This window comes from Schistocerca cancellata, chromosome 7 (genome assembly GCF_023864275.1).
Source record: "Schistocerca cancellata isolate TAMUIC-IGC-003103 chromosome 7, iqSchCanc2.1, whole genome shotgun sequence".
Taxonomy (NCBI): Eukaryota; Metazoa; Arthropoda; class Insecta; order Orthoptera; family Acrididae; genus Schistocerca; species Schistocerca cancellata.
In genome coordinates, this window is record NC_064632.1 from 349,458,023 (window position 1) to 349,482,095 (window position 24,073).

General features: G+C 41.8%; 1 protein-coding gene across 1 annotated transcript in view; it reads left to right on the forward strand.

Annotated features, from left to right (window-relative positions):
* LOC126092034 (equilibrative nucleoside transporter 3) overlaps window positions 1-22,767 on the forward strand; it is a 71,177-nt gene extending 48,410 nt beyond the window's left edge. Inside the window, exons 10-12 of the mRNA XM_049907433.1 lie at window positions 6,845-6,930; window positions 7,311-7,513; window positions 20,375-22,767. Of these exons, the coding sequence (XP_049763390.1) occupies window positions 6,845-6,930; window positions 7,311-7,513; window positions 20,375-20,486 (401 nt within the window). The 3' untranslated portion in view covers window positions 20,487-22,767. The remainder of the gene's footprint in view (window positions 1-6,844; window positions 6,931-7,310; window positions 7,514-20,374) is intronic.
* The last annotated feature ends 1,306 nt before the right edge of the window (window positions 22,768-24,073 follow it).

The following is a 24,073-nucleotide window of genomic DNA, read 5'->3' on the forward strand; positions in this document are numbered from 1 at the left end:
GCATACCCCCTCTCCGTGCTCCTCTAGTTGGACCATCTCCAAGGCAGACTGGGGGCTCTTCTCTTCCAGGGCGACCTTTCAGGATCAAACCTTCCCAAGCTGCGATCGTCAGGTCGCACACCTCACGGAAGTCATTCTCGCTGCTGCTGAATATTCCATCCCTCACCCTACTTCTTCTCCACGTCGCGTACCGGTCCCCTGGTGGTCCGCAGCATGTAGAGATGCTTTACGTGCTCGTCGACGTGCTTTACGCACCTTTAAACGCCACCCTACAGTGGCGAATTGTATCAATTATAAACGATTACGTGCTCAGTGTCGTCGTATTATTAAAGAAAGCAAGAAAGCCAGCTGGGCTGCTTTCACAAGCACCTTCAACAGTTTTACTCCTTCTTCTGTTGTCTGGGGTAGCCTGCGCCGGCTATCTGGCACTAAGGTCCACTCCCCAGTTTCTGGCTTGAAGGTCGCGAATGACGTCCTTGTGGACTCTGAGGCTGTCTCCAATGCCTTCGGCCGCTTTTTCGCAGAGGTTTTGAGCTCCGCTCATTACCACCCTGCCTTCCTCCCCCGCAAACAGGCAGAGGAGGCTAGGCCACCTAACTTCCGCTCCTCGAATTGTGAAAGTTATAATGCCCCATTCACCATGCGGGAACTCGAAAACGCGCTTGGCCGATCACGGTCCTCTGCTCCAGGGCCTGATTCTATTCATATTCAGATGCTGAAGAACCTTTCTCCTGCGGGTAAAGGTTTTCTTCTTCGTACATACAATCGCATCTGGATTGAGGGACATGTTCCCGCATGCTGGCGCGAGTCTATTGTCCCGATTCCTAAGCCGGGGAAGGACAAGCACTTGCCTTCCAGTTATCGACCTATCTCGCTTACCAGCTGTGTCTGTAAAGTGATGGAGCAAATGGTTAACTCTCGATTGGTTTGGCTGCTCGAGTCTCGACGCCTACTTACCAATGTACAATGTGGATTTTGTAGGCGCCGCTCTGCTGTTGACCATCTGGTTACCTTGTCGACCTTCATTATGAATAACTTCTTGCAGAAGCGCCCGACCGCGGCTGTGTTCTTTGATTTGGAGAAGGCTTACGACACCTGTTGGAGGGCGGGCATTCTCCGCACCATGCATACATGGGGCCTTCGCGGTCGCCTCCCTCTTTTTATTCGTTCCTTTTTAATGGATCGACAGTTCAGGGTACATTTGGGTTCTGTCCTGTCAGACACCTTTCGCCAGGAGAATGGGGTGCCACAGGGCTCAGTTTTGAGCGTCGCTCTCTTCGCCTTCGCGATCAATCCAATAATGGATTGCCTCCCAGCTGATGTATCAGGCTCCCTTTTTGTGGACGATTTTACCATCTATTGCAGCGCGCAGTGTACACGTGTCCTGGAGCGCTGTCTTCAGCGTTCTCTTGACCGTCTTTACTCCTGGAGTGTCGCCAATGGCTTCCGTTTTTCTGCCGAGAAGACGGTCTGTATTAACTTCTGGCGCTACAAAGAGTTTCTCCCACCGTCCTTACGACTCGGTCCCGTTGCTCTCCCAATCGTGGAGACAACCAAATTTTTAGGCCTTACCTTTGACAGGAAACTTAGCTGGTCTCCACATGTGTCATATTTGGCCGCCCGTTGTACCCGTTCTTTAAATGTCCTCCGTGTTCTCAGTGGTATGTCGTGGGGAGCGGATCGAACCGTCCTACTTCGTCTATATCGGTCGATCGTCTGCTCCAAGCTGGATTATGGGAGCTTCGTATACTCCTCTGCACGGCCATCCATCTTACGCCGCCTCAACTCCATACAACATCAGGGTTTACAACTTGCGATAGGAGCATTTTATACTAGTCCCGTAGAGAGTCTTCATGCTGATGCTGGCGAATTGCCACTCACCTACCGGCGCGATATACTGCTTTGTCGGTATGCCTGTCGGCTACTGTCAATGCCCGACCATCCGTCTTATCGTTACTTTTTTGACGACTCTCTTGACCGTCAATACGGGTTGTATGTCTCTGCCCTGCTACCCCCTGGAGTTCGCTTTCGTCGCCTCCTTCAACACCTTAATTTTTCACTCCCTGCAACCTTTCGAGTGGGCGAGAGCCACACTCCACCTTGGCTCCAGGCTCAGGTCCGCGTTCACCTTGACCTCAGCTCGCTCCCAAAATAGGTTACCCCCGGTTCGGTCTACCACTCCCGTTTTTTGGAACTTCGTTCGAAGTTCATCAATATGACTTTCATTTATACAGATGGCTCAATGACGGGGTCGGGTGTTCTTTTATTGTCGGGGCACAAAGTTTCAAATACCAGCTCCATGGCCATTGTTCGGTCTTCACAGCTGAGCTCTTTGCCCTCTACCAGGCTGTTCTTTACATCTGCCGCCACCGACATTCTGCTTATGTCATCTGCTCCGATTCCCTGAGCGCCATCCAGAGCCTCAGTGATCCGTACCCGGTTCACCCTTTCGTACACCGGATCCAACGCTCTCTTCAGCAGCTGGTGGACGTCGGTTCTCCGGTTAGCTATGTGGGTTCCTGGCCATGTCGGTATCCCTGGGAACGAAGCTGCAGATGCCGCGGCCAAGGCTGCGGTCCTCCAGCCTCGGACAGCTTCTTGTTGTGTCCCTTCGTCCGATTTTAGCAGGGTCATTTGTCGGCGCATTTTATCGCTGTGGCATGCCGATTGGGCTGCACTTACAGACAACAAGCTTCGGGCCTTAAAACCTCTTCCCGTGGCTTGGACGTCCTCTTCACGCCCTTCTCGGCGGGAGGTGGTAGTTTTGGCCCGGTTAAGAATTGGACACTGCCGGTCCAGCCATCGCCATCTGCTGACGGCTGCGCCGGCGCCGTTCTGCCCATGTGGGCACTTGCTGACGGTTAGACACATTTTAATGTCCTGTCCAGATTTTAACACACTGCGCCTAGATCTTAACCTGCCAAGTACTTTCGATGCCATTTTAGCAGATGACCCACGAGCAGTTGCTGGTGTTCTTCGTTTTATCAATTTGACAAACCTCGCTAAGGACATTTGATGATGCTGTTTTTTAATCCTATGCCTGTCAGTGTGTCTTTTATCGTGTTTTCCCTTTTAGTTGTTGTTGTCAACTTGTGCCTCGCGGTGCATTCTGAAGGGTAGTCAGGGCGCTAATGACCATTGCAGTTGTGCGCCCTAAAACCACAAAAAAAAAAGGTGTGTGGCAAATTGTGATATGCTGCTGGTAGATGCCATCATGCTGAGGTACAGTTATGTACATGGACCCCAAGGATAGATGTATACTTCAATTGATCCATTGTGCCTTTTAGAATGACGAGATAATGGAAAGAATGCCAAGAAAACAATCCTCCTTCCTGAATGCTTCCAACAACTTTTGCAGGGTATGTGCTTTGAAAGAAAGGTGTATACATGGAAGAATCCTGGAGGTACTAGAAGGTATCAGATAGATTATATAATGGTAAGACAAAGATTTAGGAACCAGGTTTTAAATTGCAAGACATTTCCAGGGGCAGATGTGGACTCTGACCACAATCTATTGGTTATGAACTGTAGATTAAAACTGAAGAAACTGCAAAAAGGTGGGAATTTAAGGAGATGGGACCAGGATAAACTGACTAAACCAGAGGTTGTACAGAGTTTCAGGGAGAGCATAAGGGAACAATTGACAGGAATGGGGGAAAGAAGTACAGTAGAAGAAGAATTGGTAGCTCTGAGGGATGAAGTAGTGAAGGCAGCAGATTGGTTGGTTGGTTGGTTGGTTTGGGGAAGGAGACCAGACAGCGTGGTCATCGGTCTCATCGGATTAGGGAAGGAAGTCGGCCGTGCCCTTTCAGAGGAACCATCCCGGCATTTGCCTGGAGCGATTTAGGGAAATCACGGAAAACCTAAATCAGGATGGCCGGACGCGGGATTGAACCGTCGTCCTCCCGAATGCGAGTCCAGTGTCTAACCACTGCGCCACCCCGCTCGGTGAAGGCAGCAGAGGATCAAGTAGGTAAAAAGACGAGGGCTAGTAGAACTCCTTGGGTAACAGAAGAAATATTGAAGTTAATTGGTGAAAGGAGAAAATATAAAAATGCAGTAAATGAAGCAGGCAAAAAGGAATACAGGCGTCTCAAAAATGAGATCGACAGGAAGTGCAACATGGCTAAGCAGGGATGGCTAGAGGACAAATGTAAGGATGTAGAGGCTTATCTCACTAGGGGTAAGATAGATACTGCCTACAGGAAAATTAAAGAGACCTTTGGAGAAAAGAGAACCACTTGTATGAATATCAAGAGCTCAGATGGAAACCCAGTTCTAAGCAGAGAGGGGAAAGCAGAAAGGTGGAAGGAGTATGTAGAGGGTCTATACAAGGGTGATGTACTTGAGGACAATATTATGGAAATGGAAGAGGATGTAGATGAAGATGAAATGGGAGATACGATACTGCTTGAAGAGTTTGACAGAGCACTGAAAGACCTGAGTCGAAACAAGAGCCGGGGAGTAGACAACAATTCCATTAGAACTACTAACAGCCTTGGGAGAGCCAGTCCTGACAAAACTCTACCATCTGGTGAGCAAGATGTATGAGACAGGCGAAATACCCTCAGACTTCAAGAAGAATATAATAATTCCAATCCCAAAGGAAGCAGGTGTTGACAGATGTGAAAGTTACCAAACTATCAGTTTAATGTCACAATTGCAAAATACTAACGCGAATTCTTTGCAGACAAATGGAAAAACTGGTAGAAGCTGACCTCGGGGAAGATCAGTTTGGATTCCGTAGAAATGTTGGAACACGTGAGGCAATACTGACCTTACGACTTATTTTAGAAGAAAGATTAAGGAAAGGCAATACTACATTTCTTGCATTTGTAGACTTAGAGAATGCTTTTGACAATGTTGACTGGAATACTCTCTTTCAAATTCTAAAGGTGACAGGGGTAAAATACAGGGAGCGAAAGGCTATTTACAATTTGTACTGAAACCAGATGACAGTTATAAGAGTCGAGGGGCATGAAAGGGAAGCAGTGGTTGGGAAGGTAGTGAGACAGGATTGTAGCCTCTCCCCGATGTTATTCAATCTGTATATTGAGCAAGCAGTAAAGGAAACAAAAGAATAATTCGGAATAGGAATTAAAATCCATGGAGAAGAAATAAAAAATTTAAGGTTCGCCGATGACATTGTAATTCTGTCAGAGACAGCAAAGGACTTGGAAGAGCAGTTGAACGGAATGGACAGTGTCTTGAAAGCAGGATATAAGATGAATATCAACAAAAGCAAAAAGAGGATAATGGAATGTGGTCGAATTAAGTCGGGTGATGCTGAGGGAATTAGATTAGGAAATGAGACACTTAAAGTAGTAAAGGAGTTTTGCTATTTGGGGAACAAAATAACTGATGATGGCCCAAGTAGAGAAGATATAAAATGTAGACTGGCAATGGCAAGGAAAGCGTTCCTGAAGAAGAGAAATTTGTTAACATTGAGTATAGATTTAAGTGTCAGGAAGTCGTTTCTGAAAGTATTTGTATGGAGTGTAGCCATGTATGGAAGTGAAACATGGACGATAAATAGTTTGGACAAGAAGAGAATAGAAGCTTTCGAAATGTGGTGCTACAGAAGAATGCTGAAGACTAGATGGGTAGATCACATAACTAATGATGAAGTATTGAATAGAATTGGGGAGAAGAGGAGTATGTGGCACAACTTGACAAAAAGAAGGGACCGGTTAGTAGGACATGTTCTGAGGCATCAAGGGATCACAAATTTAGCATTGGAGGGCAGCGTGGAGGGTAAAAATCGTAGAGGGAGACCAAGAGATGAATACACTAAGCAGATTCAGAAGGAGGTGGGTTGCAGTAAGTACTGGGAGATGAAGAAGCTTGCACAGGATAGGGTAGCATGGAGAGCTGTATCAAACCAGTCTCAGGACTGAAGACCACAACAACAACATGTGCTTTGGTATTTCACATCAACGTATATAATGTATATAACATGATTCTTCTGAAAAGGCCACCTGCTGGCACTCGGTGAACAGCAAGTTGCTGTGTTGGTATGCAAATTCCAATCTTCGTCAGTGATGAACAGCAGTCAGCTTGGGTGCATGAGCTAGATGCCTGCTGTGGAGGCACGTGTGATGCAACATTTGCTGAACAGTCACTGAGGAGACACTGTTGTTAGCCACTTGATTCATCTGGGTAGTCAGTTGCTCGACAGGTGCACATCTATTGGCCCATACGCACCTCCACATCCATCACTCACTCCAGTCATCTATGGCATATGGTGGATCACAGTTGCCTCAGTGCTGGTTTTTGATAGCACCATTTTGCATGTCTTGTATACTTTAACTATGGTGGGAGGCAAACAGTTTACAAACTTAGACATTCTGGAAGCACTCCCTCTCTTGACCAGAAAGCCAGTGATCAAGCCCATTTGGGCATCAGATAGAGCTCTCCATTTCCACATTAAAATGATGACTGCACTGTTTTCCACATCCCCGACATGCTTTATATACCCTCCAATGCTAGTGCTGCCACCTGCTATCTGAGTGGTTACTGCATGATGAAGTCGAACTTAAGTGGTGATCACATTAATGTGACTTGGACATGTATATTTGCATTAAATGTTAAGAGGTTTTTCTTTTCCAGAAGCTACTGCTAGACTCTATTTTATATTGGCTATCATTAGTTATTTTGCACTCAAACAACAAAACTCCTATACTACTTTTAGTGCCTCATTTCCTAATTTAATTTCCTCAGCATTGCCCAATTTATTTCTATCAACATTCTGTCACAATTGTTTCCATCTTATGTATATTTCAGTGAATTCTCATAGTTTACTGGATGGAACAAAATTACTAAAATTTAATTTGCTTTTTTACAGATATCTACTTTGTTCCTGTGGTTGCTTACTTGATCTTCAGTTTGTGTGATTACATTGGTCGAATCACTGCTGGAATTTTGAAATGGGTATGTGAAATTACCATTAATGTTTGGTTGCATGTATATTGTTAATGCTAAGGAAAGTTAGTTACTTTTGGTAGTATTTTCAGCACAAAACTGTAATTTTTATTACAAATGTAGTCAAAAAATTTAGTAATGTAGTTTTGTCAAGACACTTCCATTTCTTGTCAAGTTTAATGTATTATTATACTACTTTCCACTTAAACTTGTCTTTGCAGGAGCTAGTGTCCAAACTGATGACATACCGTCAGTAGTTGTAATGTAGTTCAGTGTTTATAACTGAAGACATGGATTTTATGATAGAACAGATTAAAAAAAAGTTTAAATTATATCACCACTACAGTAAGTAGTTCATCATGTTTTTGAAAATGTGTGTTTTGTTGCAGCCCCGTGGCAGTGCGTGGCTGATAGGGCTTATCAGCATCTTAAGAGTTGTATTCATTCCACTATTTCTGATGTGCAATGCCCATCCAAGACACCATGGCATGCCTTTGCTTATAAATTCAGATGTGTATTACATCATACTCATGGTGATTTTTGGTCTTTCAAATGGATATTTGGCAAATATCACCTTGATATGTGTTCCAAGGTACAGTATGTATTGATTTCCTTTTCTCTGTTCACCCTGTACAAATAGAAAAAGTCCTATATAATACTAAGTACATACAGAGCATCTTCAGGAAACTTTAACTTATTCATTGAAAATCTGGAAGCTCTGTTGTCCCATCTCACAGTAAAAAAAGACAGAGAAAGTGCTGGTTGGTGATTTTAATTTGGATTTACTGAAGAGCTCTGTCAGTGAACAATTGTTGCCATCAGTAACACAGTCATTAAATTTAATTCCTACTATGAACTTTGCAACTAGGGTATGTAAATGTTCTGAGACTGCTGTTGATCATATCTTTGTAGACAAATCTAGAGGAAAAAGTCATATCACAAAACCAATAGTAAATGGGCTCTCTGATCATGACTTGCATCATCTTATGTTAAATGTTAAAACTTGTCAAGATATAAACTCTCTTAAACCTGAGTGCAGGAGGGTAAAAAATCAATCAAAATTGAGAATTTTAGGAGATTGCTCAAAGACATGAACTGGACAAATGTTTACAGTACTTCTGACTCAAATGGAAAATACAAATCATTCATTAATAAAGTTACTTCCTCATTTGAAAATTGTTTTCCCCTCAAGGTAACTCGGATCAAACAGAGATCACCATGGATTACACAAGGAATAAAGGTATAATGTGGAAGAAAAAGGAAACTCTATCTACTATGTAGGAACAGCTGTGATATTAGCATTGTAATGCATTACAAAGAATACTGCAAAATACTGAAGTAGTAATCCAGAAATCTAAGTAGCTTTATCATGAGAAAAAAATAATTACATCAAACAACAAATTAAAAACTATGTGGGGTATAGTGAAGACAGAGAAACGTGAAGCCAGAAAGGAAGACGAAAAGATAGCTGTAAAAATAAATGGAGATATCAGTAATTAGTGCATGTTGTGTTGCAAACTCTTCAATAAGTATTTTGTTACTGTTACTGACAGCTTGGGGATGTCAAGTTCAGTAAACCATACAATGGAGTATCTGAGACCAGTCTCTACAAATAACTTCAGTAAAGTGGATATGACACTCACTTCTCCCAAAGAAGTAGCATCAATCATAAAATCCTTAAAATCAAAGTACTCTAGTGGTTGTGATAACATATCAGTGAATTTAATCGAAGAGAGTTCATGTGAGTTGGGTTCTGTCTTGGAAGCTATTTGTGTAATCAATATCTTATCAGCACATTTCCAGACTGGCTAAAATATGTTGAAGTTATGTCTCTTTACAAGAAGGGGGATAATGAGATACTGTCAAACTATCAACCAATTTCACTTTTTCTGACTTCTTCAAAAGTATTTGAAAAGGTTGTGTTCAAGCATCTTCTTAAGCATTCGACTGCAAATAATATATTGTCACAGTCACATTTGGGTTCCTGAAAGCTTCCAATATAGAGAGGGCTATTTACAAGTACAGTGATAATGTGCTTAATTCATTAGATAACAAATTAGAGGCTACTGGTGTTTTCTGTGACCTGTCAAAAGCCTTTGACTCTGTGTGTCACAGCATTCTACTAAGTAAGCTAGAATATTATGGTGTCATTGGCAGTGCTGTAAAATCATTAGACTCTTGCCTAACTAACAGGGGAAAAAAGGTGTCATTGTGAAATACGTGTGGAGTAAGCAGTCGTCTTCATCTGATGGGAAATTAATTACTTTTGCTGTTCCACAAGGTTCTGTCTTGGGTCCACAGATTTTTCTTGTGTAGATTAATGATTCTTGTGTAGATTAATGACCTCTCATCTGTTACATTGCCAGATGCTGAGTATGTTTTGTTTGCAGATGACACAAACATTGAAATAAATTAGCAAGTCAAGTAAAGATTTTGAAATGGCTACAAATCAGATTTTCACTGGCATTACTAATTGGTTTAAAGCTAATTCACTATGATTAAACTTTGAAAAGACCCACTATATGAAGTTCAGAACCTGTAAGAGACTTCCTTCCAGCATGTGTATAATATACGAAGACATGAGGATAAAAGAGGTCGATTTCAGGGATTACAACTTGATAATAAATTTGGTTGGGAAGGGCATACCACAGAATTGCTGAAGCATCTAAACAAGTCTGTGTTCACAATGCAAATGATGTCAGATGTAGAAGCTAGATGCTCAATGTTTAATGGTCTTTCTTTTGTGCCTATCTGCCTCAACAAGTCATCTTTACGAAGGGTAGCAATCTGTCTGTTTCATAACTCTGTAAGTTTTCACCTGTAAATTATTTACATTTCTGTGTAGGGTGCCCCAGATATTTCAAGTAAAAATTATGCATATAGCAGAGAAGGCTGCATAATACTGGAGCTAATTCTCATAAATGAATATTTAATTTTTATGGACATTAACAACTTACACCTTACAGTAACAGCTTCATACTAAGTATCCAGTGTGACAACTGCCAGTCTTATTGCATACATTACAACAAAATACATTGAAAAAATGGAACTCTAAACTCAAAATAATTTTTGAACCCACTGTTTGCATGTCCTGTTTATTATAGGGATGTAATTCCTATTACTCCAATTCTGTCATGATTGTATTGTTCGAAATATGCCACCTACAGGCTTTTTAACATTTCATCTCCCACATGACCTAGTACCATCACCCAAAATTTCTGTCAGGAAACTTGACTAACTCTCCAGGGCTTGAACAGTCCAATATCTCATAAAGTTCTGTCCATTGTGATAAATTTCTGTTGGGGAACCTTTCTCTATACATCTCTGTGCACATATGGAATATTACTCTTTACATAATAACGTTGTGCATTTGTTACAGTGACACTGGCCTCAAATGGTTCTGTTTATGCCAATTTTAGGGTTTCAGTGGTTTTGTTATGTAGTGTTCATATAAATTTGTCCTCTCCTGATTAAACAAGTTTGTATATGTTGATAAGGCTTTGTATATTGCTTATATTTCTCCTTGCAAAAAGCTGGCAAGCGCTATATAGCTGTAAAATTATCTGTGGATGAACAATTTCCTGCACTACACTGCAACTTGCAGAAATGTTTTTAAAATTTGGAGCAGCAGGATGTAATACCTGAAAAGCCAGTCATGACCATAATTAGTGGAAAAACTCCTCTATGGACAAATGGGAGATAATTTTACCTTGTTCTTCAAGGTAGTGCCATCAGCAGTTGTTAGTCATGAAACTTGTTCAGGTCACACACACACACACACACACACACACACACACCTGCAGTGTCTGGCTGCTAAGGCCACACTGCGAGCAGCAACACGTGATGGGAGACGCTACTGGGTGATGGGGATAAGGAGCAGGCAGGGGTAGGGAGGGGGATGGATAGCAGTGTAGAGGTGGGTGATGGTAAAGTGCTGCTTGCGGGAGTGTACAGGGGCGAGGTGGGGAGAGAGCAGGGCAGTTAGGTTCAGTCAGGAGGTTAGGTGGAGGGCAGGAAACGGTTAGTGGAAAAGGAGACAGATAAAAAAAAACTATGGGTGTGGTGATGGAATAGATGACTGTGTATTGCTGGAATGGGAACAGGGAAAGGGCTAGAGGATAAGGACAAATAATAATGAAGGTTGAGCCTAGGAGGATTACAGGAACATAGGATACATTGCAGGGAGAGTTCCCACCTGTGCTATTCAGAAAATCTGGTTTTGGTGGTAGTGATGGGGAGCTCGTGAATGAATCATTCAAATGAACGCTTCACTCCAGTGAAGTGTGAACTAACCACTCAATTTCTATGAATTGGTACTTCAAACTCTTCACAGGTAGCACACTCAACACTTTTTTCTAGTTCACTCACTCTTATCCCCTCTCCCACTTCATTGGCGCTATGTCACTCATTCTCCCTTCACTTCAGTCCTCCCTCTACTATCTGTCGACAAATCGCTGCTTCCTGCAGTGCTGACATCATTACCTGTGGACTATTTGTGCAGTTATACTTTGCGTCTATCGGTATTCTACCATTGGCAGCACTTGCAGACAAATGAATATTAAAGATACAAACGAGAGGCTGGCTGTGTGAGCACGCACAGCCAACATGAAAATAAATGCTTACCTTGTGAGTCTGGAACTGAAGCATGCGTGGAATCCACACTTGAAATGTAATCATTCATGTAGGAAAGTTTATCTTGTACACATTATTGAAATAATTACACTAAATGTCAATTTGAGGATTGTCCTAATTAAATTTAAAAAAATACATATATATTTATGAATAAACATCAACAGATCTGGCGAATGTTCAGAGATTTCCATTTAAAAACATGATTTGTTTCACTTTTTTCCTGTCAGGTGATTTCTTCTGTCAGTTATAAGGTGTCCTGCCTTCGAGAACACTCTTTCACACGGCGTGGAAGTTGCAACAATACAGAGTCGTATTTTTGCAAGTTCAAAGAGTGAGGCGTGTACTGACAGCCGTTCAAATCACCACTGAAGTGGATTGCCTTGTCTCTGTAGGAGGGGCTCTTGTAAATACACTCCTGGAAATGGAAAAAAGAACACATTGACACCGGTGTGTCAGACCCACCATACTTGCTCCGGACACTGCGAGAGGGCTGTACAAGCAATGATCACACGCACGGCACAGCAGACACACCAGGAACTGCGGTGTTGGCCGTCGAATGGCGCTAGCTGCGCAGCATTTGTGCACCGCCGCCGTCAGTGTCAGCCAGTTTTCCGTGGCATACGGAGCTCCATCGCAGTCTTTAACACTGGTAGCATGCCGCGACAGCGTGGACGTGAACCGTATGTGCAGTTGACGGACTTTGAGCGAGGGCATATAGTGGGCATGCGGGAGGCCGGGTGGACGTACCGCCGAATTGCCCAACACGTGGGGCGTGAGGTCTCCACAGTACATCGATGTTGTCGCCAGTGGTCGGCGGAAGGTGCACGTGCCCGTCGACCTGGGACCGGACCGCAGCGACGCACGGATGCACGCCAAGACCGTAGGATCCTACGCAGTGCCGTAGGGGACCGCACCGCCACTTCCCAGCAAATTAGGGACACTGTTGCTCCTGGGGTATCGGCGAGGACCATTCGCAAGCGTCTGCATGAAGCTGGGCTACGGTCCCGCACACCGTTAGGCCGTCTTCCGCTCACGCCCCAACATCGTGCAGCCCGCCTCCAGTGGTGTCGCGACAGGCGTGAATGGAGGGACGAATGGAGACGTGTCGTCTTCAGCGATGAGAGTCGCTTCTGCCTTGGTGCCAATGATGGTCATATGCGTGTTTGGCGCCGTGCAGGTGAGCGCCACAATCAGGACTGCATACGACCGAGGCAGACAGGGCCAACACCCGGCATCATGGTGTGGGGAGCGATCTCCTACACTGGCCGTACACCACTGGTGATCGTCGAGGGGACACTGAATAGTGCACGGTACATCCAAACCGTCATCGAACCCATCGTTCTACCATTCCTAGACCGGCAAGGGAACTTGCTGTTCCAACAGGACAATGCACGTCCGCATGTATCCCGTGCCACCCAACGTGCTCTAGAAGGTGTAAGTCAACTACCCTGGCCAGCAAGATCTCCGGATCTGTCCCCCATTGAGCATGTTTGGGACTGGATGAAGCGTCGTCTCACGCGGTCTGCACGTCCAGCACGAACGCTGGTCCAACTGAGGCGCCAGGTGGAAATGGCATGGCAAGCCGTTCCACAGGACTACATCCAGCATCTCTACGATCGTCTCCATTGGAGAATAGCAGCCTGCATTGCTGCGAAAGGTGGATATACACTGTACTAGTGCCGACATTGTGCATGTTCTGTTGCCTGTGTCTATGTGCCTGTGGTTCTGTCAGTGTGATCATGTGATGTATCTGACCCCAGGAATGTGTAAATAAAGTTTCCCCTTCCTGGGACAATGAATTCACGGTGTTCTTATTTCAATTTCCAGGAGTGTATTTGTCCACTTCCACTATTGCAGCAGCTCTTGGGTGTGGATTTCTCTGCAGCCTGGAAAATTCGAGCCAGAGATAGAAGTAGATTCAGTGGTTAGAATTGAGATTGTTGCAGTAGCAGTGGATGTGTTCGTCACAAATTTCTCACAGTGCCTGATTAGGTTTAATTTCACATTCTCAGCAGAATTATCAGAAAAACCATGTAATTTGAACCAGGGATCCAATGAAGTTGCTTCTGTGAAAATAGAATTTTCCTCTATATTTCAAAATCGTTGTTTTAGGTCTTCAGCTAACTTTTTGGCCATCTGTTGCATGTCTACATGAATTTCAGTGTTATTAACAAACCTGCAACACCATTTTTTCAATGAGCGACTAAGGAGTATAACTTTAGAAGCAGTGACAACATTTTCACTTGACATTTCCTCGGTGCAGTCTTCGAAAACTTTAAACGGGTCACAGGCTTGTGCTACACTTGTAATGTCCTCTGCAGTCAGATTTGGAAGATCCGGATAATTCAGAGTGATAACTGTCATTAGGGAATTATTAACCTCGATTATTCTTCGCAGCATATCACATGTTGAATTCCATCTTGTGACAGTGTCTTGTTTTAGTGTCAGAACTGGCTCTTTTAACTGTTCCTGCATCTTTTTCAGTTTTGTGCAGGCCTGTGAACTTCTTTTAAAAAATTCAACTTTTTTTTTCTTCTTCTTCTTTATTCAGAATGGGTTGAATGTGCGGAAGCTCATTCTGAACAATTAGTGTGTGTGCCAAGCAGGGGATGTGTTTCCAGGCTGAGTGTCTTATAGCTGCCACAATATTAGCAGCATTGTTGCTAACAACACACAAGACTTTTTCTTGAATGCCCCATTCCCTTGTGACACGTCGCAGTTGTTCGGAGAGTTTTTCTGACGTGTGCCTTTCATCGTATTTAAAGCACTCTAGGAGGGAAGATGGCAGCTCCAGGTCTTTAACGTAGTGTGATGTCACCGACAAATAACTCTCATTTGTGGTTGAGGTCCACCCATCCATTGTCAGCACAACTGCTTCTGCAGAATTAATTTTGACTCTCACAGTTTCTTTAATCATGGCGTACTGTTGTTGTAGTAGTGTATTGGAAATGGTCTTCCGAGCTGGCATTCTGTAAGCACCATTCAGTTTGCCTACAAAACTTTGGAAATGTTTGCTTTCCACTATGTTGAAGGGCAAATAATCCTTTACAACAGTCTCCAGAAGTGCGAAATCTATCTCCTGATTTCTTTTGTTCGAAAGAGGTTTCGGAAAATACATAGGTAATGTTCCGCGATATTGGTGTTTGCTGTCTGATAATGAAGTGATACTACTGTTTTCTGGCACCGACTGCTGTTCGCTTCTGACAATTGCTGATGTTGGTTCCGGATTATCTGGGTTATTTGTCCAAGAAATATCGGAAGATGACTGACTGACATTGACATTGTTAGATGCAGCACTCAAACATGACACGCTAGATTAAATGTATTTCCTCCTTTATATGAAATACACTTAGAACAACAGTTGCACTTTGCTTCCCATCACCTAAATCGGCGAAGAAACCCCAAATTAACTAATTTTACATGATCACGAGTTGCTAACCATTGTATAAGAGTAAACAGACACAAAAACTGCTTTCCGAATAAAATAAAGAGGGATTTTACCTGAAATTGTGCCAATGATTACAGGTGACAGTTTACGTTTTGAATTTGGAGGGTTATTATTCTCAACAAAAATAAAATCTGCAGGAAAACTTCTGAATAATTACTTAAAGTAGATATATAGACTTCGTGACAGTGGGAAACATACTCATTCTATTTTGGATTAAATTTTAAAAGGAACATAAAATTGGACTGCATTTTGTTGGTAGCTCTAGTTTTCAGTCCATGAATACAACAAATAAGGCTTCACTTGTCAGATAGACTTTTTTGGGCACTTCATGAGAAAATGTCGAGCAAGATTAAATGTAATACCTTCTTTATATGTGACAGGCTTCTCTGTTTATCTTTCCTTTGTCCCCTTCGACCATGCTCTAGTTAAGTTAACTCAGACGCTGTAAGAGAGTAAAACGTTGCGTGCATGTTACTACATAGTTTGGCCATCTGTTGGTAAAATTATGAAGCTTTATTGCATGAGCAAGGTGAAGCAAGCGTAGCCACGGCTGAGTGGAAAACTGGGCAACTTCGCCAGGCTTCCGTACTTCATGAATGAACTACTTCATTTGAATGCTTCACGGCAGAGAGTGAAGTGAATGAAGTAGTTCACGGGAATGAAAGAGTTCGACCCATCTCTAGTTGGTGGGAAGGATCCAGATGGCACAGGCTGTGAAGCAATCATTGAAATGAAGAAACATTGTGTTGGATGGCATGGCCGCAAATGGGGTAGTCCAACTGCTTCTCGGCAACAGTTTACTGGTGGCTCTTCATGTGGACAGACAGCTTGTCGGTTGTCATGCCGATGTAGAATGCAACACAGTAATAACAGGTTAGCTTGTAGATCACATGGTTGTTTTCACAGGTAGCCCTGCCTTTGATGGGATAGGTGATGCTTATGACTGGACTGTAGTAAGTGGTGGTGGGAGGATGTATGGGACAGGTCTTGCATCTAGGTCTATTACAGGGATATGACCCATGTGGCAGGGGGTTGGGAGTGGGAGTTGTGTTGGGATGGCAGAGGATATCGTGTTCATTCGGTTGGCAGCGGATAACTACTATGGGAGGGCAGGGAAGGATAATGGGTACGACATTCCTCATGTCTGGGCACAACTATAGGTAGTCGAAAAGTTGGCGGAGAATGTGATTCAGTTGCCTGCAGTCCTGAGTGGTACCGAGTCATGAGGGGAATGCTTCTCTGTGGCTGGACAGTGGGATTTTGTGAGGTGATGGGCGACTCGAGGGATAAGGCACGGAAGATCTGCTTTCGTGCAAGGTTGGGTGGGTAATTACAGTCTGTGAGGGTTTCGGTGAGACCCTCGCTGTATTTAGAGTGGGACCACTCATCACCACAGATGTGACAGCCACCAGTGGTTAGCCTGTATGGAAGGGACTTCTTGGTATGGAATGGGTGGCAGCTGTCGAAGTGGAGGTATTGCTGATGGTTGATAGGTCTGATATGGGCAGAGGTGTTAATGTAACCATCTTTGAGGTGGAGGTCAAAACATCAGGAAACACATGGGGGAAAAGGTGTTAAAGTTCTGGAGGAATGTGGGTAGTTTGTCCTCACCCTCGATCCAGATAATGAAGCTGTCATCAGTGAATCTGAACCAGATGAGGGAGTTTGAGATTCTGTAGATGCCCCATGAATAGATTGGCGTAGGATGGTGCCCATGCAAGTGTCCATAGTCATACCCGGTTCCATTTGTAGGTAATGCCTTTGAAGGAGAAATAATTGTGGGAGAGGATGTAGTTGATCATGGCAATTATGGAGGTTGTATTTTTGGAATCCATTGGACATTGGGAAAGGTAGTATTCAATGTATTCAATAGAGGTAAGACCATGGGCATTAAGGATGTCAGTGTAAAGAGAGGTGGCATCAGTAGTGTAGAGCAGGGCACGATGTCGTAAAGGAACAGGAAGTGTAGAGTGTCGGTGAAGGAAATGGTTGGTATCTTGTGTGTAGGAGGGTAGGTTGTGGGTAACAGGCTGAAGGTGTTGGTCTAAGAGAGCAGAGGTTCTCTCAGTGGGGGCACAGTGAGCGGCGACAATGGGGAATCCTGGTGTGGTTGGGTTTATGGACTTCAGGAAGCATGTAGAAGGTAGGAGTGTCGGGAGTGGTAGGGATGAGGAGAAAGGTAGACTCAGGAGAGAGCTTCTGGGATGGGCCTGGGGATTTGAGGAGAGACTGGAATGGGGTCAATATGGCGGGGCTTGTTGGTGGATGAATCAATCTGACAGCTGGCAGAGTCCTACCTCCAGGTAGTCCTTGGGTTCAAAACTACATTGGTGGAGCCTTTGTCGGGATTATAAGGTGGGGATCAGTTTTTATGTGGTGGATGCAGTACTTTCTGTGGATATAAGGTTAGTTTGCGTGTTGAGGGATTTGGGGAATGATGGTGAAGGTAAGGTTCAAGGTTAAGAAATTCTGGAAAGTTGGCAGGGCGTGACTTGGGGACAGTGGGAGTGGGTCACGGTTGGATGGAGGAGTGAACTAAGTCAAGCAGGGTTCTGCATTGGTCTTTGGTTGTGTCTGATTGGTAGGGTTGGTGGTGAAAAAGTGTTTCCACTGTAGGGACCAGGAGAAGGAGAGGAGGTCTTGCACGACTGAATTTGGGAGTGATGCAAAAGGTGAGACCTTTGGAAAGGACTGATTCGTCTGTGGAGCTAAAGCTCTTGGAGGAAAGGTTCATGACTGTGTTTCCAGTCTCTTTAGGTTCTGTATGGTGGTGGGTGGGAGTTCTTGAGGGTAAGGTAAATGTAGTAGGTCTGCGCGGTGGGGTTTGTCAGCTATGAGGGTATGTTGTAGAGTTGGTGCATAGTGGTAGTCAGACCAACACAAATGTTCTTCATTTCAATGACTGCTTCACAGCCTGTGCCATCTGGATCCTTTTCACTGACACCAGCTTTTCTGAATTGCACAGGTGGGAACTCTCCCTGTGATATTCCTATGTTCCTGTAACCCTCCTGGTCTCAACCTTTGCTAGTCTTTGTCATTACCCTCTAGTCCTTTCCCTGTTCCCATTCCAGCACTACACAGTCACCTATTCCATCACCACACCCACTGTCTTTTTATCTGTCTCCGTTTCCACTAACCTTTTCCTGCCCTCCATCTAACCTCCCGACTGCACCTAGCTGCCCTGCCCCCTCTCCACCTCGTCCCTGTATGCTCCCGCAAGCAGCACTTTACCATCACCCACCCCTACAATGCGATCCCTCCCCCTCCCCAACCTAGCCTGCTCCTTACCCCCGTCATCCAGTTGTGTATCCCATCATGCGCTGCTGCTTGCAGTGTCCTCAACAGCCAGAGACTGTGGTCATGTGTGTGTGAGTTGTGTTTGAATGAGTATGTGTGTGCATGTTCTATCTCCAATGAAGGCCTTGTGGCCAAAAGCTCATCTTCTGACAGTCTTTTTGTTGTGCCTATCTGCGACTCAGCATCTCTGCTATATGGCAAGTATCTCGGCTGTATGGTGAGTAGCAACTATCCTTTTATTATATAATATCTTTTTATTATGTAATATCCTTATATCATATAACACATATGCAGAATGTTTGGAATGCTAGGTATGTAAATCTGAAGAAAACGACAATGGACCATCAAGAGAAATGTATTGATAAATCAGGAAAATCCAAGAGAAAAGTTGAGTCACAACTGTGAAATCGTTCTGCATAGAAATGCTGGATGTTTCTAATAAATTTACCTAGTCTTGTTGATAAACAGACAGCAGATTGAATGTCCTTTTTTAAATTTTGCTAAGTATTTCATTCATGATGTGATTTACAGAACAAAATAAATAAATGCCCTGTTTTCATGAAAGACAAGCTTTTTATTTGAAAAGCATAGAAATTCATTGTTTGTAGCTTTGAAAACTTCCCAGTATTCATTCTTAGTGAAAGTGGACATGGAATAATAGATGCCTAGCATTTTAGAACTACAGTGTTAAAATTATGTGGTGTAGATGGATAATACTAGACTACCATCAATTGTGCATACAAAATTTCAGTTTAATCTGATGGCTGGAGGTAGAACAAATACTGACTGAAAATTTAAAACCACAGAGATTTGCTTGCAACAAACATGGGAAGATTGGGGGTGGGGGGTGGGGGAGGCAGTGGCATTGGCTTTGACATATTGAAAGGGATTAGGTCCAAAAAGTTTGTTCAGCTAACCTGTGACACCAGAAGTACCCAGAACAGGGTTCAAAATATTCACTGCATAAGAAGAAATTTAAAAAGGAACATGATGAGGTCTAACTACTTAGAATATTTTGTCTTCCGATAATTGGTAGTTTAATGAATAACATTTTAGATCAAAAGAATTTCAATAAATAAATTACAAGAATATGTATTGATGAAGCACCTCTGAGAAGGAAATTTAAAAACCAAGAGAACACAGAGGCCTATGTAGGACAGGAAAGTGACAGATAACATAAGAAGTATGTTACAGAAGAAGGTTAAGGATGAGGTGCTTCTCTAACATCTTATTCTGCTAAACTTAGTATGCACTGTCCTTGCATTTTATTGTAAGCTGGCTGGAATAGAAAATCAAAGAATTAAATTTGCTGCATAGGGATATTTCCAAGCTACAAATTGTAAGACAATAACAATTTTGAGTTTGGGAGCAGTATGATTTTATCCGTAAAGTCTTGTGTAATGAAAAAAATATTAAGTTAATAGTAATTTTAAAGCATAATCATTCCACAGATAAATGATTGATTGAGGTGACACTGTGGTCACCACACTGGGCCCACTTTTGGATTGTGTGTGGTAAAACTCCGTGTCCATCCATTACGAAATAAATTAATTAATATGAATACTGATGTCGTTCCTTTGAAAAAAGATGCAGATTGTGTCTAATGATCTACTTGCCAGTGAGACTTTACCCCCTGCCCCCCCTCCCTCCCCCCCCCCAAAAAAAAATAAATAAAAATAAAACAACAACAAAAAATTCATGTTCCTCAGTTCACACGCACACGCACACACACACAGAGAGAGAGAGAGAGAGAGAGAGAGAGAGAGAGAGAGAGAGAGAGGGGGGGGGGGGTGAGTTAGTAGGAGAATGGTATTACTGCAGTGCACAGCTACATGGTAAAGTTACCTTCATATGCTTCTTTCAGCAAATAACGTAGTGTTCATGCAATTAAAATTAATTATATGAGAGAACAAAATTCTATTGAAGTACTTTTATATGTTTATGAAGCTATTAAATGTTTCAGTTGCAAAGCAACTAATTGGATATATTCTGAACAGTATGTGAATTTAGAAAAAGAGGGTTTATCATTTGTGTCAATAATGTACGTGTTAAATCTTCTTTTTTCCCTTTCAACAGAGTTGTGGATGCTGCTGAACAGGAGACTGCATCATCTATGATGGCTGCATTCCTTGGACTAGGGCTGGCATGTGGTTCAGCTCTTAGCTTGTTGTTGATTAAAGTGTTGTGAATTTTTAGCCTGAATTTATTTTAATTTTTTATGTCAGCATTTTTTGTGCTGTTTCTTTTACATTGGTTCAGTACTTGGTCACATTAACTGCCATGCATTTAGTAACTCGTTACTTAAGTGCCATTTTTGTTTTAAAAATGGATGTTATACTTCCTTGTAGATTTCTCTGCAATGTGAGAAATTAATTAAGCTTTGTAAAAGCTGTATTATGTAAAACTTGTGGTCCATGTTGTAATGACTGCTTAAGTGGAACAGTTGTATTGTATGTCCTAATTCTGACCTGAAAAGTCGTTTTGGACTGTGTGCCAAACTTGACATACTTGTTGTATAACGGACCTTCAACCCCTTATGCTTCCAGATCATACTGACAATTACTAATCAGAATTTCTACTGGATTTGCAATTTTAAGTGGTCCTTGTTTCCATATTGCTAGAACATCAGCAAATAACACAGTGTTTGAAATAGCAAGTGTTTGAAATGTTAGGTAGACCAGTATTAACACACAAATGGGAATGTAGATGTGAACACAAATACATTAATGTTAACTCAGTGCTTTGATATGTTCTTTGTCTACATGATTACTCTGCAATTCACACTGTAATGTTTGGTAGAAGGTTCATGGAACAACTTCCAGAATAACTAAGATTAATTTCTCATTTGGTCTTAGTCAACTGCTCAGTTCTTTCCCAATCTGTTGCTCCTTCCTCAACTAAACCTACGTCTCTGAATAAGGAACATATATGGGAGTAGTTATAAAATTTTAAAAATCACCTCAAAAATAGATGAAGATGAGAGAAACATTTTTGAAAAATGGAGTTTGTTCTAGCCAGTCTTATGTGAAATTGTTAACTAGTTCTGCCTTCAAATTCAAGGCCATGTTCAATATTACTTCAGGGGAAGCCTTCGGTTAATCCAATGGAACATTTCTCCATGAGTGCCACACAGTGTTTTCAAACAATGGAAACTCTTCAGTTGGAATATCAACATTATAAGGAAAAGGATAGATTACTGTTCACTGTAGAGATGGCACACATGATTGCTGTCTCCAGCAGCTTGGACTGCGATGCAGTCTACTCATTCTACCTGTCTGCAACTTGGTGTGCCATCTTTATGGTAGGTAGCAATCTATACTTTTCCTTATCATGTTGACATTGAGTGTGTTGTAGGCAGAGTGACTTTCTTTATCGTTCCTTTAGCGCACATATTTGTAGTATTCACAATTTCACTAATAAGATTGTCAGTAAAGAAGAGTTGGAAATGTTCTAGTCTGCATTTTGGTCAAACACCATAAGGAATTGTGAAACCTTGATGTGTGACAGAAAAAGCGAACTTCATGAAATCAACCTTGCCATCATATCATCTTCCACGTACTTGATACAGGTTGTGTATCTTCATCACTTTCACTCCATCAGTAGAATCTGATTCATTAGAACTTATATCACTGACCACAGTGCAAAGTTACTTCCGATCACTTTCATCACTTAATTGTCCTTCATGCTTAGTGTCTTCGAGGGGCCATTCTGGCAATATCATCATCGCATGTTTTCTACCAGCTATAATCTGCTACAAATGTTAGAATGCAACACACTTTGAGTTACACATCTTTATTCCAAGTGCTGCTGTTCACCTAGCACACTCCAACAATAGAGCGGATGGAAAACACAGTAATGGAAATCTGTTATACATCACTCGACACCTGAGCCATAGCGGAAAATCATAATGATAGACGTAGTGTGATAGTAGATCTGAAAGGGTTAAAGCATTTAACAAAGTAAGTTAGTCTGGTTCTCTTTGATGTTCTTTATATTTGTAAGATTTGAAGCTGAAGGATCAGATATCAGTTCCCTAAAGCAGTATGATTCAATTCCAAAAAATCAGTTTGAAGGTTAGATTTCCAACTGCTGTCAAGTCTAAAACATTTCAAGTGTACTAACAATGCGATCAGTAACTGTGAATGTAGAGTAGATGTCTAATAATATTAGTCACTGGTTTGAATCTCATTAGCAGCAACTTGACATTATTTATTTTATAATTTGGTATAAAACATCAAATAGAAAAGTAAATAATTTGTTTCTAGAGTGCTCAGTATTATAAGTGTACATATCTCATTTATTAATGAATTATGATTCAGTATTTTTTAATATCTCCATTCATTTTTAAATGTGAAATTTAAATAAAAGGCAAAAAAGCTGCTGCAGGTGAGATTCCTACCAGTGACTTTATTGTTTGTACTTATCAGTGCTCAAAAATCTTAATGTTCAGGTTGAGCTGCTTTTTTTTAATATATATATATATATATATATATAAAGGAAATGCATCTTACTGCTCTGAGAAACTGAAGTCTTTGCGTTGACATTCAAATCCTGAAAGTATGGAGAAAATCGGAGGAGGCCATTCCGTATCGTCTCCTTGTAAGTTGGAATTGTTGCTGTAAAAGAAGAGGAAAATTTTCTATTCAGTAATGTTTTAATCAAGTAGTTTAATGTCGATGATATGCTCCCTTCCCCCACCCACACATCCCAGGCTGATAGTTCATTTTTGTCTGTTCCTGAAGTCCTGCTGTAGAGACTGAATATATCCAAAACCCTTCAGTTGTTTGTCTTACACTTCCTTGTCTTCTATTGTATCTAGGGAATCTTACTGTGTCTTCATTCAGTACCAAACAAACCAACCCTAAATTTACATGAAAAGCCCTTGGGTTTCAATTGGCTTACAGTGTTGAAACACCATGCCATTGTGATGAGTGTTGGAAGATGATAGATGGGACACTCAAAATTTTAAAATGCTTAAACACTTCCACCCAGCAGGAAATTAACTTTTTATCCAGCAGTTTACACTGGTAAAATCTACATTTAACATTAACTCTGGCAGATTATTTTGGGTGGTGTTTTCAGTTAACAGTGTATAGATTTCCTGTCCTATATACCATGTGTTAATCTTCATTTATAATTTTTATTTTGTGAAATAAAATTTTCATAATTATGTGATCCAGCTCAACATCATTACTGTTTGTAGTAGTTTTTGAACGTATTTTATTTTTATTGCAAAGAAAGTGTAAACTAATATTGCGATGTCAAAAATTATTTTAGTCTTGTCAAAAGTCTATTATTTAATTTCTTCTTTTAAAATAATAATTTTCATGTTCATTTAGTCAGTGATTTGAAATTGAGATGTATCTATATATAGTTTCAATACCACGTCTTCCGTGTTCTCAATTTAATACTGGGCTTAAATGATTTAGTCCCAGGTAGTTCTTATCATAGTACAATTCTAACTTTATTTTTATATTATAAATGTAATTTTATTTTAAATTTTTATTACATATGTCTAAATAATTTCTCTCATGTAAAACTGCTGGGCATTGGGAGCAGTTTTAGAATTTCCTGTGTTTTACTCAAATATTTTTTTATATTTTAACTGCTACAGCACTCAAAACAGTCAGTATTCAATAATTTTCTTCGGATATGGGTCCACAGATGCTTAAACTTGTAAGAAATAGTTCCATAACCATCTGCATTTGTGAACTTCCGGATAACTGTTTCAGGTGGTTGTGAAGCCATTAAAAAGATAGTCAGTATTAAACCTCT